This window comes from Lissotriton helveticus, chromosome 6 (assembly GCF_964261635.1).
Source record: "Lissotriton helveticus chromosome 6, aLisHel1.1, whole genome shotgun sequence".
Lineage (NCBI taxonomy): Eukaryota > Metazoa > Chordata > Amphibia > Caudata > Salamandridae > Lissotriton > Lissotriton helveticus.
Genome location: NC_136067.1, coordinates 2,051,299,398 through 2,051,313,030, shown reverse-complemented (window position 1 = coordinate 2,051,313,030; position 13,633 = coordinate 2,051,299,398). Strand labels below are relative to the sequence as shown.

The 13,633-nt window shown below is 45.0% G+C and overlaps 1 protein-coding gene across 4 annotated transcripts in view; it reads right to left on the bottom strand.

Annotated features, from left to right (window-relative positions):
* Window positions 1-13,633, bottom strand: part of SNX17 (sorting nexin 17) — a 225,263-nt gene that overhangs the window by 62,350 nt on the left and 149,280 nt on the right. For all 4 annotated transcript variants that reach the window (XM_078650105.1, XM_078650103.1, XM_078650104.1 and 1 more), the window contains exon 6: window positions 9,210-9,300. In XM_078650105.1, the coding sequence (XP_078506231.1) occupies window positions 9,210-9,300 (91 nt within the window). The remainder of the gene's footprint in view (window positions 1-9,209; window positions 9,301-13,633) is intronic.

The following is a 13,633-nucleotide window of genomic DNA, read 5'->3' as shown; positions in this document are numbered from 1 at the left end:
GATGCTATAGGTAACATATAATGTTTTGTATGGAAGCTTCTAGTGGGTTGATTTGGTTATTGTTGCAGTAAATAACAAATCTTTTCCATTTGACTGCATAGCATGCTCTAGTAGTTGGTATCCTTGCCTCCTTAATGATATTCATGCAGTCTGGGGGCAAGTTAAGGTATCCAAATTCTAAGACTTAAGGAGCCAGATCGCTAGGTTCATCTGATTGGGATCTGGGTGTCTGATTTCTCCATGGTTCTGAGTTAGAAGATGGGGTGCAAGGCGCAGCCTTTGATGAGGAGCTACTGAAAGCTCCAGGAACGTTGTGTACCTTGGCTGTCTCGCCCATGTGGGAGCAACTAGGATCATTGTGAGTGACTGTTGCCGTAGCTTGCGTGCCACCAGCGGAATCAGTGGTGCTGGGGGAAAAGCGTACGCAAATCTGCTTGACCAGTTCATCCATATCGCATTGCCCTGTGACAGCGGATGTGGGAACCTGGCGGCAAAGTACTGGCATTTTGAGTTTTCCTTTGTGGCAAACAGGTCTATCTCTGGGTGCCCCCACTTTTGGAAGAATGGCTGGAGAACTTGGGGGTGAATATCCCATTCGAGTAGTTTTACAATTGGGGGTGGGGTCGCACACTACTCACACACCAGCGGTATCGCCCCTAAGGACTGTGGTCAATGTAGTTACGTGTTCCGCGATGCATCTTCTTTCGATTATCTGCTATCTTCGCTATCTTCGCCATCCCTGGACACGTGTTTCGGGGTATCACCCCTCGTCAGCAGGGATAGGCCGTGTTCTGGGGTTGCCGGTGGCTGCCAAATATCTGCCAGGTTTAGTACCACTCAGGCGCGCAGGTGCGGGGTCCCAGGCTCGTCAGTCAACTGCTCGAGGGAGCTTTAACATTACAATTGGGGGTGGGGTCGCACACTACTCACACACCAGCGGTATCGCCCCTAAGGACTGTGGTCAATGTAGTTACGTGTTCCGCGATGCATCTTCTTTCGATTATCTGCTATCTTCGCCATCCCTGGACACGTGTTTAGGGGTATCACCCCTCGTCAGCAGGGATAGGCCGTGTTCTGGGGTTGCCAGTGGCTGCCAAATATCTGCCAGGTTTAGTACCACTCAGGCGCGCAGGTGCGGGGTCCCAGGCTCGTCAGCCAACTGCTCGAGGGAGCTTTAACATTAAAATTGGGGGTGGGGTCGCACACTACTCACACATGGTTCTGAGTTAGAAGATGGGGTGCAAGGCGCAGCCTTTGATGAGGAACTACTGAAAGCTCCAGGAACGTTGTGCACCTTGGCTGTCTCGCCCATGTGGGAGCAACTAGGATCATTGTGAGTGACTGTTGCCGTAGTTTGCGTGCCACCAGCGGAATCAGTGGTGCTGGGGGAAAAGCGTACGCAAATCTGCTTGACCAGTTCATCCATATCGCATTGCCCTGTGACAGCGAATGTGGGAACCTGGCGGCAAAGTACTGGCATTTTGAGTTTTCCTTTGTGGCAAACAGGTCTATCTCTGGGTGCCCCCACTTTTGGAAGAATGGCTGGAAAACTTGGGGGTGAATATCCCATTCGAGTAGTTGTTGGCTGTGTCTGCTGAGCAGATCCGCTACTTGATTGTCTTTCCCTGGTAGGTGTTCCGCCAGGAGAAAGATGTTTTTTTAGAATTGCCCACTTCCATATGCTCTGTGCCAAGTGGGACAGCTGTGGAGAGTGTGTTCCACCGTTTCTGGATACAGTACATGGCTGTCATGTTGTCCGTCAGGATCAACACAGTCTTGTTGTACAGGAATTTTAGGAAAGCTTTTAGGGCTAGAAATATTGCTAGCAACTCTAGTTGGTTGATATGCAGTTTCTTTTGTTTGATTATCCAGAGCCCTTGAACGGTGTATTGAAGTAGATGGGCTCCCCAGCCTGTCAGTGATGCGTCTGCTGTTAGTACTAGTTGTGGAACTTGCTCTTGGAACAGTCGCCCCTTGCAAAGGTTTTGTGGGTTCCACCACTGCAGAGAGTTGTAAGCGCGACTGTCCACCAACACTAAGTCTTTTAGTAGTCCTTGAGCTTGGTTCCACTGTCTTGCAAAGCATTCTTGCAGTGGACCTATTTGAAGTCGGGCATGAGGGACAATGAATATGCAGGAGGCCATTAGGCCTATGAGCTGCATGAAGACTCGAGCTGGCAAAGAGCGTTTTGGCTGAAATTTGCGAATGAGCATCTGCATGCTGGCTATCCTGGCTGAGTTTGGAGATGCCTTTCCCACTGAGGTGTCTATAGTAGCTCCCAGATATTGCTGTATGTGGGATGGTTGTAGATGCTATTTTGGGTAGTTTATTGAAAACCCTAGGCTGTGTAGCAGCTGAAGTGTTTGAGACGTGTCTCTTACACACTGTTCGTACGATTTTGCCTGAATTAGCCAATCGTCCAGGTATGGAAACACGTATATGTGTTGCCTCCTGAGATGTGCAGCTACTGTCGCGAAGCATTTCGTAAACACTCTTGGGGCCGTGGTTACTCCAAAGGGGAGAACCTTGAATTGGAAGTGTTTCCCTTCTATTGTGAACCCGAGATATTTCCTGTGTGCAGGATGGATATAGGTATGTGAAAGTACGCATCCTTGAGGTCCAATGTTGCTATGAAGTCTCCTTGCTGGAGCATCGGGAGCACTTGCTGCAGTGTGATCATGTGGAAGTGCTCCGACAGTATGTATTGATTTAGGGACCTGAGGTCCAATATTGGTCTGAGAGAGCTGTCCTTTTTGGGAATAAGGAAGTCTAGTGAGTATACTCCTGTCCCTTGGTGTTGGAGAGGGACTGGCTCTATGGCCTCCTTTTCCAGCATGCATTTCACCTCTTGTTGTAACAGGGTGATGTGTTCTATGGACATAGGACGGGCTCGGGTGGTATGTTGGGTGGATTAGAAGTGAGTTCTAGGCAATAACCATACTGGATAATTTGTCTCACCCACCGGTCTGTGGTAATGTTGTTCCAGACTGGTAGGAATTGTTGGATTCTGCCTCCGACCGGTGTTAAAGGGTCTGGAGGTAGTGTGATGAAGTCACTGTTTTGCAGCAGTGGAGGCTCTGGTGTTATTGCCTCCACGTCCCCTTCCCTTATTATTGTTGCCCCTGTAACCTCCGCTGTTGGGAGTTCTTGTTAAAGGAACTTTGGGTGTTGCTTTTATAGGTTGATTAGGTTTGCGAAGTATTGCCTCGTGTAGCTCCTCTGTATGAGGAGCGTCGAAAGGAACCTCTGTGTTGTTGAAACTGCAATGCACCCATTGAGTTTGCAGTTTCCGTATCCTTTTTCATTTTGTCTAAAATGGTGTCGACTGCAGGGCCAAAAAGGAAGTCTTGATTGACTGGCTGGTTAAGAATGGTAGATTGCACCTCGGTTTTAAAGCCAGAGATGCGTAGCCACGCATGTCTTTGTAGTAAGACGCTAGTGTTAATGGACCTAGCTGCAGTGTCAGCTGCATCAAGCGCACATTTAATGGAGGCGTTTGTTATAAATTTCCCCTCCTGTATGAGGTCGTTAGCTTGGGCTTTGAAAGGCTCAGGGAGGTGTTGCATTAAACTTTCCAGCTGGTCATAGTGTGCTCTGTCGTAACGAGCCAATAGAGCTTGTGTATTTGCAATTCTCCATGAACTGGAAGCTTGTGATGCCACCCTTTTACCCGAGGCCTCTAGTATTTTGGACTCAGGAGGTGGAGCTTCTCCTGTTGTCTGTGAGTTGGCCCTTTTGCGTGCATTAGCCACTACTAGTGAGTCTAATGGTAACTGACCTTTGATATAAGTTGGGTCCGTAGGGGAAGCTCTATATTTCTTTTCAATCCTGGGATTGATTACACGTGCCCTGGCTGTATCTTTAAATATATCTGGCGCGTGTTTTAATACCCCTTTTAGCATAGGAAGTGTTCTGACATTTTTCTCAGAAGGAGGGAATGTGTCAAATAGAAATTCTTCTTCTATAGGGTCATTGTGCATGTCTACGTTGTGGTACTGCGCTGCCCTATCTATTAGCTGGTTGAAGACAATGGTGTTGTCAGTAGGTGACGGCTTTGTTGGGTATGGGGAGGTGTCAGGGATGGGATGTGTGTCATATGGTTCAGTGTTATCATATGGGTCATTTTGGGAGTTAGGAACCTCTGGATAGTTATAATCCTCTTGAGGTTCTTCCCCTGTGTTATCCTCATCGTAATCTGAGCGTGTAGGGGAGTAGGAAGCAAAAGGCATAGCAGGCATAGCGGGAAAGAAAGGAATGAAAGGTCTAGAGGGAAAAGTCCCAAAGTCTTTCTTCTTTAGAGGAATGGTGGAATAAGAGTCTTTGTCCAATGGCCTTTCTTCTTGTGTAGTACCGTGACTTTGCCAGTGTCGGGGTTTATATACAGTTTTGTTTGTTCCTCTGAATCTGGATGGAAGAGTTCTTCTTCCACTGTCCGTGCCTTTGATGTAGACTTCTGTGGCGAAGTCTTTTTTGGTGAGTCGACGACTTTTGGTGCCTTATTGCTCTTTCTCGGCTCGGCCTCTTTGTCCGGGTCGACGACTGAGTGCGGATCGACCGGATCTTAGGCAGTACGGCCTTCTTCGGTACGACGGCCTTCGGGCCGACGACCTTGGGGATAACGTTAGTTAGACCCGGAGTCTCTGAAGGCTTAGATTTCGGTTTCGGAGCCGAGCGGACAGCGGGGCTGCCGAATGCGGTCTTGGATTTTGGCAAAGGCCTTTAGGCGATGCCTCGACCGGAGCCTTCGGTGACAGGGCAATCGGTGTCAGGGGCAATGTACTCACGGTTTGCCCAGGTGGGATATCGTCATCGGAGTAGTCTTGGTCCTCGACGGTGACTATCTCTAGATCTGAATCTTCCTCGTCTGGAAGTTCTTGTTCATCATCGAAGATGTCGTCTGGTTCCGGTGCCTGTCGCTGCATCTCTTGCCTAGCGGCCCGTCGAATCCGGATGGTTTTCTTCTAACGGAACTGGGCGCAAGCTGGACAGGTTTCTTCCTTATGGTCTGGAGATAGGCACTTGTTGCATACTGTGTGTATCAGTATGCGGGAACTTGGAGTGGCATTGTGGGCACCTTTTGAATGGACTCCTTTCCATCGACGGTAGTCCCACGTGGCGTCGAAAAGGCCCAACGGCCCGCGTCGACGACCGGTTCAAGATGGAAAGCCTGATCGAGTCAAGAAGTACCGAGCGAGAACAATACCGTCGAACTCGAATGCCTTTTGGCCTCTAGAAAAGTTTAGTTTCGATTCCGAAGTTGGAGTACAGGAATAACATCCGAACCCAATGGTGGAAAAAAAACAATCTGAGGATGAAAAAGATGCCCATGCGCACTGTAGTCCAAAGCCACCTATCTCGTGATACTTCGAAGACTCTTCCAGGACAACAAGGTGCAATCATCCGGACCCAACACTAGGCGGGGATCTATGCACAGATATGAACTCAGCAGCCCACATGCCTCGAACACTAAGTTCTCCACACACTAGGAGCCCAGGAAACAAAGTAGATTGATGGAAGGGCAGAGCATTGTCAAGATGACATCCACTACTTGCATCACAATGTCAAAACATCTTAGCTGGTCTCTCTCAATCATTCTTCATGCATGAAGGTGTTGAATGTGCCGTGTTGCTGGGACAGAAGGTCCTTCTGAAGAAGAAGCCAGAGGACAGATGCGCAGGGTCAGAAGTCAGAGAACAGTTCTCTTTGAGCCCAATCTGGGGCCACCACAATTCCCTGCACTCAGTGGCCTCCGATTTCCTCAGGGTTGTCTCCTATCCCAGTTGATGACCATTCTAGCCAACTGAACCCTGGCCAGGAAACTAACACAACACAATCAAAAGGTATCCCTTTTGGCGGAGAATGGGTGGGACTCTGTGTACAATATAAATCACCATAAAACGGACCTCCTATCCCTCGCTCTCGGTAGAACAAATGTAAATCCTGGGAGTCAAAAAGGGGGCTGTATGATTTTCTGGCAAGAAATTAGGGCAGACTCAAGGTGGCACTGACGATTAGCCGCACAGCGATGATCAAGCTGAATACAATTCTGAGACTGGCTCAAACAGAAAAAAGAACATTAGATCAACTCCATTGATCCTTGGTCAACTTTGTGAGGCCAAGGAAATTAAGAGCTGCAAAAAATAAAGAGCAGAGACGGCTTCCCCTATACATTCATAATGATTACAAAGTGGTTTTACTTCATGTATGCATGAGTGGCCAAGGAGAACGTCCAACAAACATTATCCATGTAAACTAAACTGTGGTTAAAAGATCCCTGTGGGATTAAATATATGGTTGCCATTAAAACACAGACTTCAAAATGTCTACTACAGTAAAACAACCACAAACTATTAGAAGTTTGGAAAAAAATAACCATACGTGACAACACACAGTATATGCCTCCTTGAGGGAACTTGGCATGCCAAAGATGAGGGCGCTTGTCCGATGCAGTCAGACATACTTAAGAATGAGCAAAAGAGAACCTTTAGAGACCACAAAAGCACATAAGGACGGTCACTGTCCAAACGTTTTCACTATCCACAGATCCGCCATTGTGCACTACAGTGGGAATTCAGAAAAAGACATTCTGTTGCTCACTCAAGGGGAGAAAACTTTCATATCACATCAGGGTACCAAAGTGGGAGACTCTGGCCTCTATAAATTTATCAGCTCCCCTGAGAGGAAATAAAGAAATTTGTATGTCTAAATAAGAAAGAGGCCTGGGTGAAGTGAAGGCCCTGGAAAAGCACGAACCTCAGAATAAAATCACTTACAAAAATAGCAATTCAGTCCAACATCAGGAATCTGCATTGAAGGTCACAACAGTGTGGTATCTACCTCCATACAAATTCCACAAGATGTTTCCCAGAGATGACAGAGTTGTTTTATGTAGTAGGTGGTGAGAGGTGGAGTTTGGACAGCTCTTCAAATATGATGGTCATGCCCTTTAATCTCAACAAATTGGAACGAGGTGCTGGTTGCTTTGAAAGACAAAGTTGGATTTCCAATAGCAGCGTACGCAGCCATCGCAATATTTGGCTAACACAAAATAGGAATGGAGGAGGTTAACCCAGTGACCATGAAACTGCTCCATCAACTCTTACCAACAGCCAGGCAATGGATCCCGACTTGGCATGCGTAGTGCAGGAGAACGTGCAAAACAATAGCTGTAGACAGACTGTCAACACACATAACTAAGGATTGGGACAACCTTTTGGCTATTTGGTAGCCGGTTTTAAGATATATGAAGGGGGAACATGCCTTCCCAGACCACGACCCTTAAGAATGTTTGACTGATATGTACTGGGGACACAGCCATGAAGCAGCTGCTCTACGTGTACAGGGAAACGAATGTTAGTAATACTGATAGAGATCTCTTGCACAATTCCAACCTCTTATGCTTGAGGAGGGGCGTGTGCTTCACAGGGTGGAAGTTGTGGTTTAATGATGCTCCTTTTCTTTTTCCTTACTATGCTGAATGAAAACTACTGAATATTGCTTCCAAACTCAAACTGATGTCATTTCTCACACAACTGAGAAATTAGTATGAACTGTGTCAAAAATAGTATCCAAAAAAATGTGCATCAGTGATCTTGTTAAAAATGGGAGGAGCTGATTAAATGTATTAAATGCTGCTGCACCCCATCTGAAAGATCTCCCCCTCAGAGAATGGAGGGGGCCTGACAATTACAATTGTGCTTATAAGCAAAGGCAAAGCAGATCTGGATCCAGGTTGAGGTTATGAGATTAAAGAACCTCTTTATAACATGATGCGGCTGCTCCTATTTTCAGACGTTAGTCACACAATAATTCAAAGGGAACAAGTGCTTCACCGAAGTGGAAAATGTTCCAAGTGTAAGGGGAGAAAGCAATCATTCTATTTCCATAGTTAGTCAGCGCTTCGCTGGACAGCTGGAAGAGTGCACAGCTACAGTTTGAAGCGCCCAGACACGGTCAGTAGAATAGCAACATATCAGATTTTGAGGGAGGACAGGCAATCATAGGGCCCGAAGTGTGAACGGATTTCCCCGGCAGATGGAGAACCGGCATGTTCAATACTGCTGCTGCAAAGAATCACATATACTTGTACAATGTAGATATAGTGGTAGTCTGAGGAGAACTTTAGACGAGGGTGGTATTGGTGGAGGTGCGGGGAGTTACTCAAAATCAGACCCGCTTCTCCCCTCTTGACCCTCAAGAACTTCGTACAGTACCGATGATCATTGGTGCAGATAGCCCTTGTGTGGGTGTGCTCATGTGCATGAGAGTTGTAATCCAATTGATTAAAACCAATTACAATATAGGTCTAAAAGAATGAAGGACACTCATACATGTAGAGTGGTGTGGCTCACTGGTTAGAGGCGGCAGACCCGGAAGCAGAGGTGGACCCGGGACCAGGGTTCGATTCCCGACGCGGCAGGGTCTTGGGCCATGGTCAGCGGACTCGATAATTCTCGCCTCGGTGCCTACTCCAACCATGGGTCCCACTCAGCAACTCTGGGCAATAGCTTGCTTAATCTCTACTAACGGCCCCATCAGCGCCGGGGATGCTTGTCTTCACCTTGGAGATGCCCAGGAGGGACCATCTCACAGGGAAAGCCAGGACGGGTTCCCCAGCGGTATACAGCACCGGGACACCCCTTTGCTGGGGCAACTGTGCACTCTACAAGTATACAACATTTAACATTTAACAAGTCTTCTCTGCATGTTTTGGAGGTTGGTCCCTCCAATCCATTTGTATTTCCTACAAGAAAGGCTGCAATTTCATCAGAATATTTACAAGTCATTGGTGAAATCAATTCGCCTTGTGCATCAAACATGACCTGCTACACTGAAGAGCTGCTTCTGCTTCCAAAAGCATACACGCAAAGTGAATCGAAGTTTAATGCTGTGTAAACAAAGGACAGCTACGCCTTTCTCCATAAACCTTAAGTCATCTATATGGAGCCAGACGTAACAGGGGCTCAAGAGCTATACGGACTAAATGCATAAATGGGAAAACGTCACCAGTAACAAGCTGTTATAATGAATTAGTTTATATTTTCCAGCTGGGACCCATTAGGAGTGATGATGCAAAAACAATGGAACAGGCCGGGCAGGAAGGGTGTTCCCATGACCTGCGGACAGGACATCACCAAACTCAGAATGAGTTTCAGGAAACATGTTTACTTGCAAACATCTGTCACCACATTAAATGTGCAGTCACTTACAGGAAAACGAGCCGTCCTTCCCCTCTCGGACGAGGAACAATTTGAAGTATCCCACCAAATCATCTGGCAGATCCAACTTGGCAGCAAGGGCCTGGGGAAAGAAAGAGCTTTCAGAAGATACTAATCTGGAACAAGAAAATCACCCAGGCTGAAGCAAGACCAACCATATCCACATTTAAACACAGATATTGTTACGCTATATATAACACATAAAAGCAGAAATATAGTAAAATATGAAATACAGCAAGAATTTTACTTCATCTCATGCACAACTTCCTAGGAGCAGCTATTGACGTGCTTCAGCCTCCTGTTACTTATACTAGGAATCGCCCAGTCTCCACTAAAATGCAAGTACTCCATCAAGAGTATCTGCTCAAGATAACTCATTCCTTAAATGGTGCGCCATTCAGAACAAAATCACATTCAGACCACAATGCTAGTGAGAGCGCGGACTGGGCCCAAAAATATATAAACGACTAACATTTATTTTATCAGTCAGGGTTAATCCCTCTTTCGTGCGCTAAATCCTCCTTCTCAGTGATGGACACTGGAATGCGTATTAGGAGTCAAGGAGCAAATTAGACATCTTAAACTTAAATTTCATTAACAGTTTAAGTTCAGTCAATGATGACAAGTTGTGTTGGCCTTTCAAAGCTTTGTTATTTAGAGATTAGTAAAGTTCTTGTCTTTATTTTTTGGTCTTTATTTAGTGAATTGATCAATCAAATATGAAGAGTTCGAATTCAATGGAAAAGAGTGAAATCAAAGGAGCATTAAAATTCAAATTTGAATGAAAGCAGCAGAACTCCCCATAAAGAGTAGTTCCTAACACTCAGCAGAACCTTGATATATCCAATTAGATCAGCACACAGTTACAGTAAAAATCTGTCAAATCAAATACCAAAGTATGGCAAGGAGGGGAAACAGTAGCAGAAGTAGCCACAACAGTCAAGGGTCTGAGAAAAGCATCCAAAGGAATCTGAATTATTTACCCAGGAACACACACTAATATAAAATGTCAAGAAAACATGTTGGAAGCATTGTAGTAGGCTTCTTCCGCCACAAGCCAACCGGAAGACATTCTTCGGTAAGCAGGTTCAGCTCCTCCGATCCCATGGAAATACATGCAGAATAGACTATCATACAGTAAGCTACAGTCAATCGTACGTCGTTCGATTCTGGAAACATAAGGAATAGTTCCCATAGCCCTTAAACATCAATTAACCTTCTCTATCTTTACTTGTTACACTGAGAGAACAATGAGCTACTAACTAAGAGGCAGAATCACTGTTAGGTAATGCATTCTCTACACTACGAATCAAACATTCTTTAAATCCACAAGTTATTCTATTCAAACATTAGAGGAAACATAAGGAAATAGGACGGTCATGGCATTCAAGAACAAATTGTTGCTAAATAAAGTAATACATTTTGTTAAATTGAATTAGTCGGCAGTTATGACAACATCTCCAAGCAGGTCATTCTAAGGTCAAGCTTCTAAATCACGTTGTGCACATTTCAGTGATATCGAGTTCCCTTCTAGCTAGAACAAGCTTGCTTGATGGCCTATCTATGACCTACAAGAATAACAAGGACTGCCTACAGCGACTTAGCACATTTCAAATGCGAGTCACTTTAATGTTGGTGTTCACACTCTTTAGCTTACTATGTTAATTTTGCTTTATAATTAATAGTCTATTACTAGCAACTGATCACATGAATCCAAACCACACTACAAATTAATTATGTATGTTCTGGAGGTGTAGGCAGGTGAGCAAACAGCATTCTGAGCACAGACACAAACAATATCAGCATTCAGCAGGCACATCAACAGGTGAGCTGTGAATGCACTGCAAACCCTGTATTATCACCAAAGGACACTCTGCACATAGCTTGCTCATTTCAGGAATAAACTCAAACCTACTTCTTTACCATATACACCTAAATGATGCAGGTTTAGGCCTCTCTTTCCACACGGACTGAAAACCCATGTTGATCAATTAACAAACCATTTAAGCAAAGTTAAAGAGTTTGCCTGCAACGCCGTCTGGTTCTGCGACTAGGTTACAATATTTACAACAAAGCTACTTGTCCACAAATCTCTCATTTAAGATGGAACTTGTTTCAATGGATTTAAGATGTTTGACATTCCGAGGAGTGAACAGTTTGATTCCACATGCCACATTACATAAATAAAATCATTACTGCGAGTTAAAGATTCTCCCAGGGAATGTATGAAAAGAATAAAGCACGGTGCTCTATCGCCTGCGTGATGTTTTGTAAATGAATGACCAACCCCGATTTTACGATATGGAAGACGCTTAAGTACAAAAATAAAGTGAATAGAAAGTATGTTGGGTTGCCCCAATTAATCTGGAATTCCAGTCTGAGGTATTAACCATCTGTCTAAAAAGCTGCCTCCCACTTCTCTAGGACCAGAACAGTTCTGAAGCAGCATCAGAGGCTGCCTGAGACCAGGTACATTGACCAAAGTCAGATTAAGGCAATGCCACAGCAGAAGACACACTTTTGATTGATCGAGAAATACTTCTTTGAAGGAAAACTGCCACGCAATTGATGCCCACGCCCATAAACTGCTGAATACCTGTCCATGTGAGCCGTCGATGTACGCCTGCACCGTTTGGGTGGCATCCAGTTCATCATCGCTTTACCTGCGCTAGGATACGAAGTTCTCAAAGTCGCCTCGCAGTGACAGGAGCATCAGACTTTCTTTGGGTAACTGTCCAAACAGCTTCAGTATTTTGCAGACTGATCTGAAGATCACCACTGTTGCTGCTTAAGTGATGCAGCAGCTTAGAGCGCGCCCACTCACCTTCTATTTACTCCTCTGATCACAGGCAGAAAGCTGCAACCGTGGACTACGAGTAGCAGATTCAAAGACACAATGAACAAGCATTGGAAATGCAATAGGTCTCGGATTTAATTGAGTTAGAGCTAATGGCATTGTAAATGGCAATGTCTTTTAGCCATGTATTATGGAGAGTATGCATGTGGTGTATAGTGGAATTATGTGGGTTGGATTGGAATTGTTAGTTGGGGAATTGTGTAGCGTGAAATTGTGTGGTGTGGAGTGTATTTGTGTAGTGAAATGATATGGCATGGTAGAATGTTGTGGGTAGTAATTATGTGGTATTGAGTTTACTGGAATTGTGTGTAGTGGGATTGGGTGTTATTGAGTGTAATTATGTGTAATGGTATTTTGTGTTGTGGAATGGTATGTGGTGGAGTTTAATTATGTGGTGTGCTGTAAAATTTTGTGGCATGATGTGGAATTCTGTAGTATGGATTAGATGTATGTGGTGTGGTGTTATTGGGTTGTTGAGTTGAATTATGTGGATTGATGTCAAATTATGTGGAGTGGATTTGAAACAAGCCCTGTGGTGGTGCCTTAATCTGCTCTTCTAAAAGTGGATTCATTAATGAGTTGCAGTGGTGTGTCTCTGTCATCAAAGATTATACGTGGCTCTTTGAAGATTCAGTGAGGCTGAACATAACCTGCAAATGAATGACCAATAATAACCGCGGCGGTGGAATGTAGAGGCTCACACAGAGTGGGCATTGGGAAAGGCTACTGTAGGCATTGGCATCTGGCCACGAGGATCTCTTTACACTGTTGTACCTTCAGAGTGAACACTGCTCGGAGCCTCAATCTGCGAGGATTTCACACCGGTCACCCATGTTAGACTTCAGAGCCGCGCCGTCAAACCATGAGTTGATGATTGTGTACAAAGGGCATTTCTACTCTTATGAAAATGATCTCTTCCCTTATTTTCAAGCTGAAACTTTCCTCTTTTCAGAAGAACAGCCTCTGATCACACTCCACCTTTCCACGTAGCCCCCACAACAACATTCATAACTTGCTCGTAAACACTACAGAGACAAAGGCGTGTTTAACATTCCAACACCAGATGTTTGTAAAACATAACCCTCTAATCGCAAATTGGAAATCATATTTGTAAAATGCTTGAAATTAGGAATGATAATATATGCATGGAGAAAGAAAACACCAGATTGCTCTCAACAGCACAATTCACATTAATGGTAAAATGTGATACATCAGTCGGCAGCGTTTGTTACGCATCTACCGAGTCCAGGCGGAAACCCGCTTGTCTCCTCTTCTCACAAAGGGCTCTGCAGCACAGTCCATGACGGCTTCTTTGAAATGTGCCACTGAAAGCGATCGCTATAGAAAAACGGCAAATACCAAACACGCACTACGATTCACAACAAAGACAACCCTCCTCACAGGACGCTAAACCAAAGAGCTAGATTTTAAGGCCACATCTAAACTATCATTCAGTCTGTGTAAATGATAGGTAAAGCATTTCATAGCCTGGGGGAACATATAGAGAAAGACCGCCTAGCCTGATCTAGCTTTGTGAATTCTAGAACTTTATAGAAAA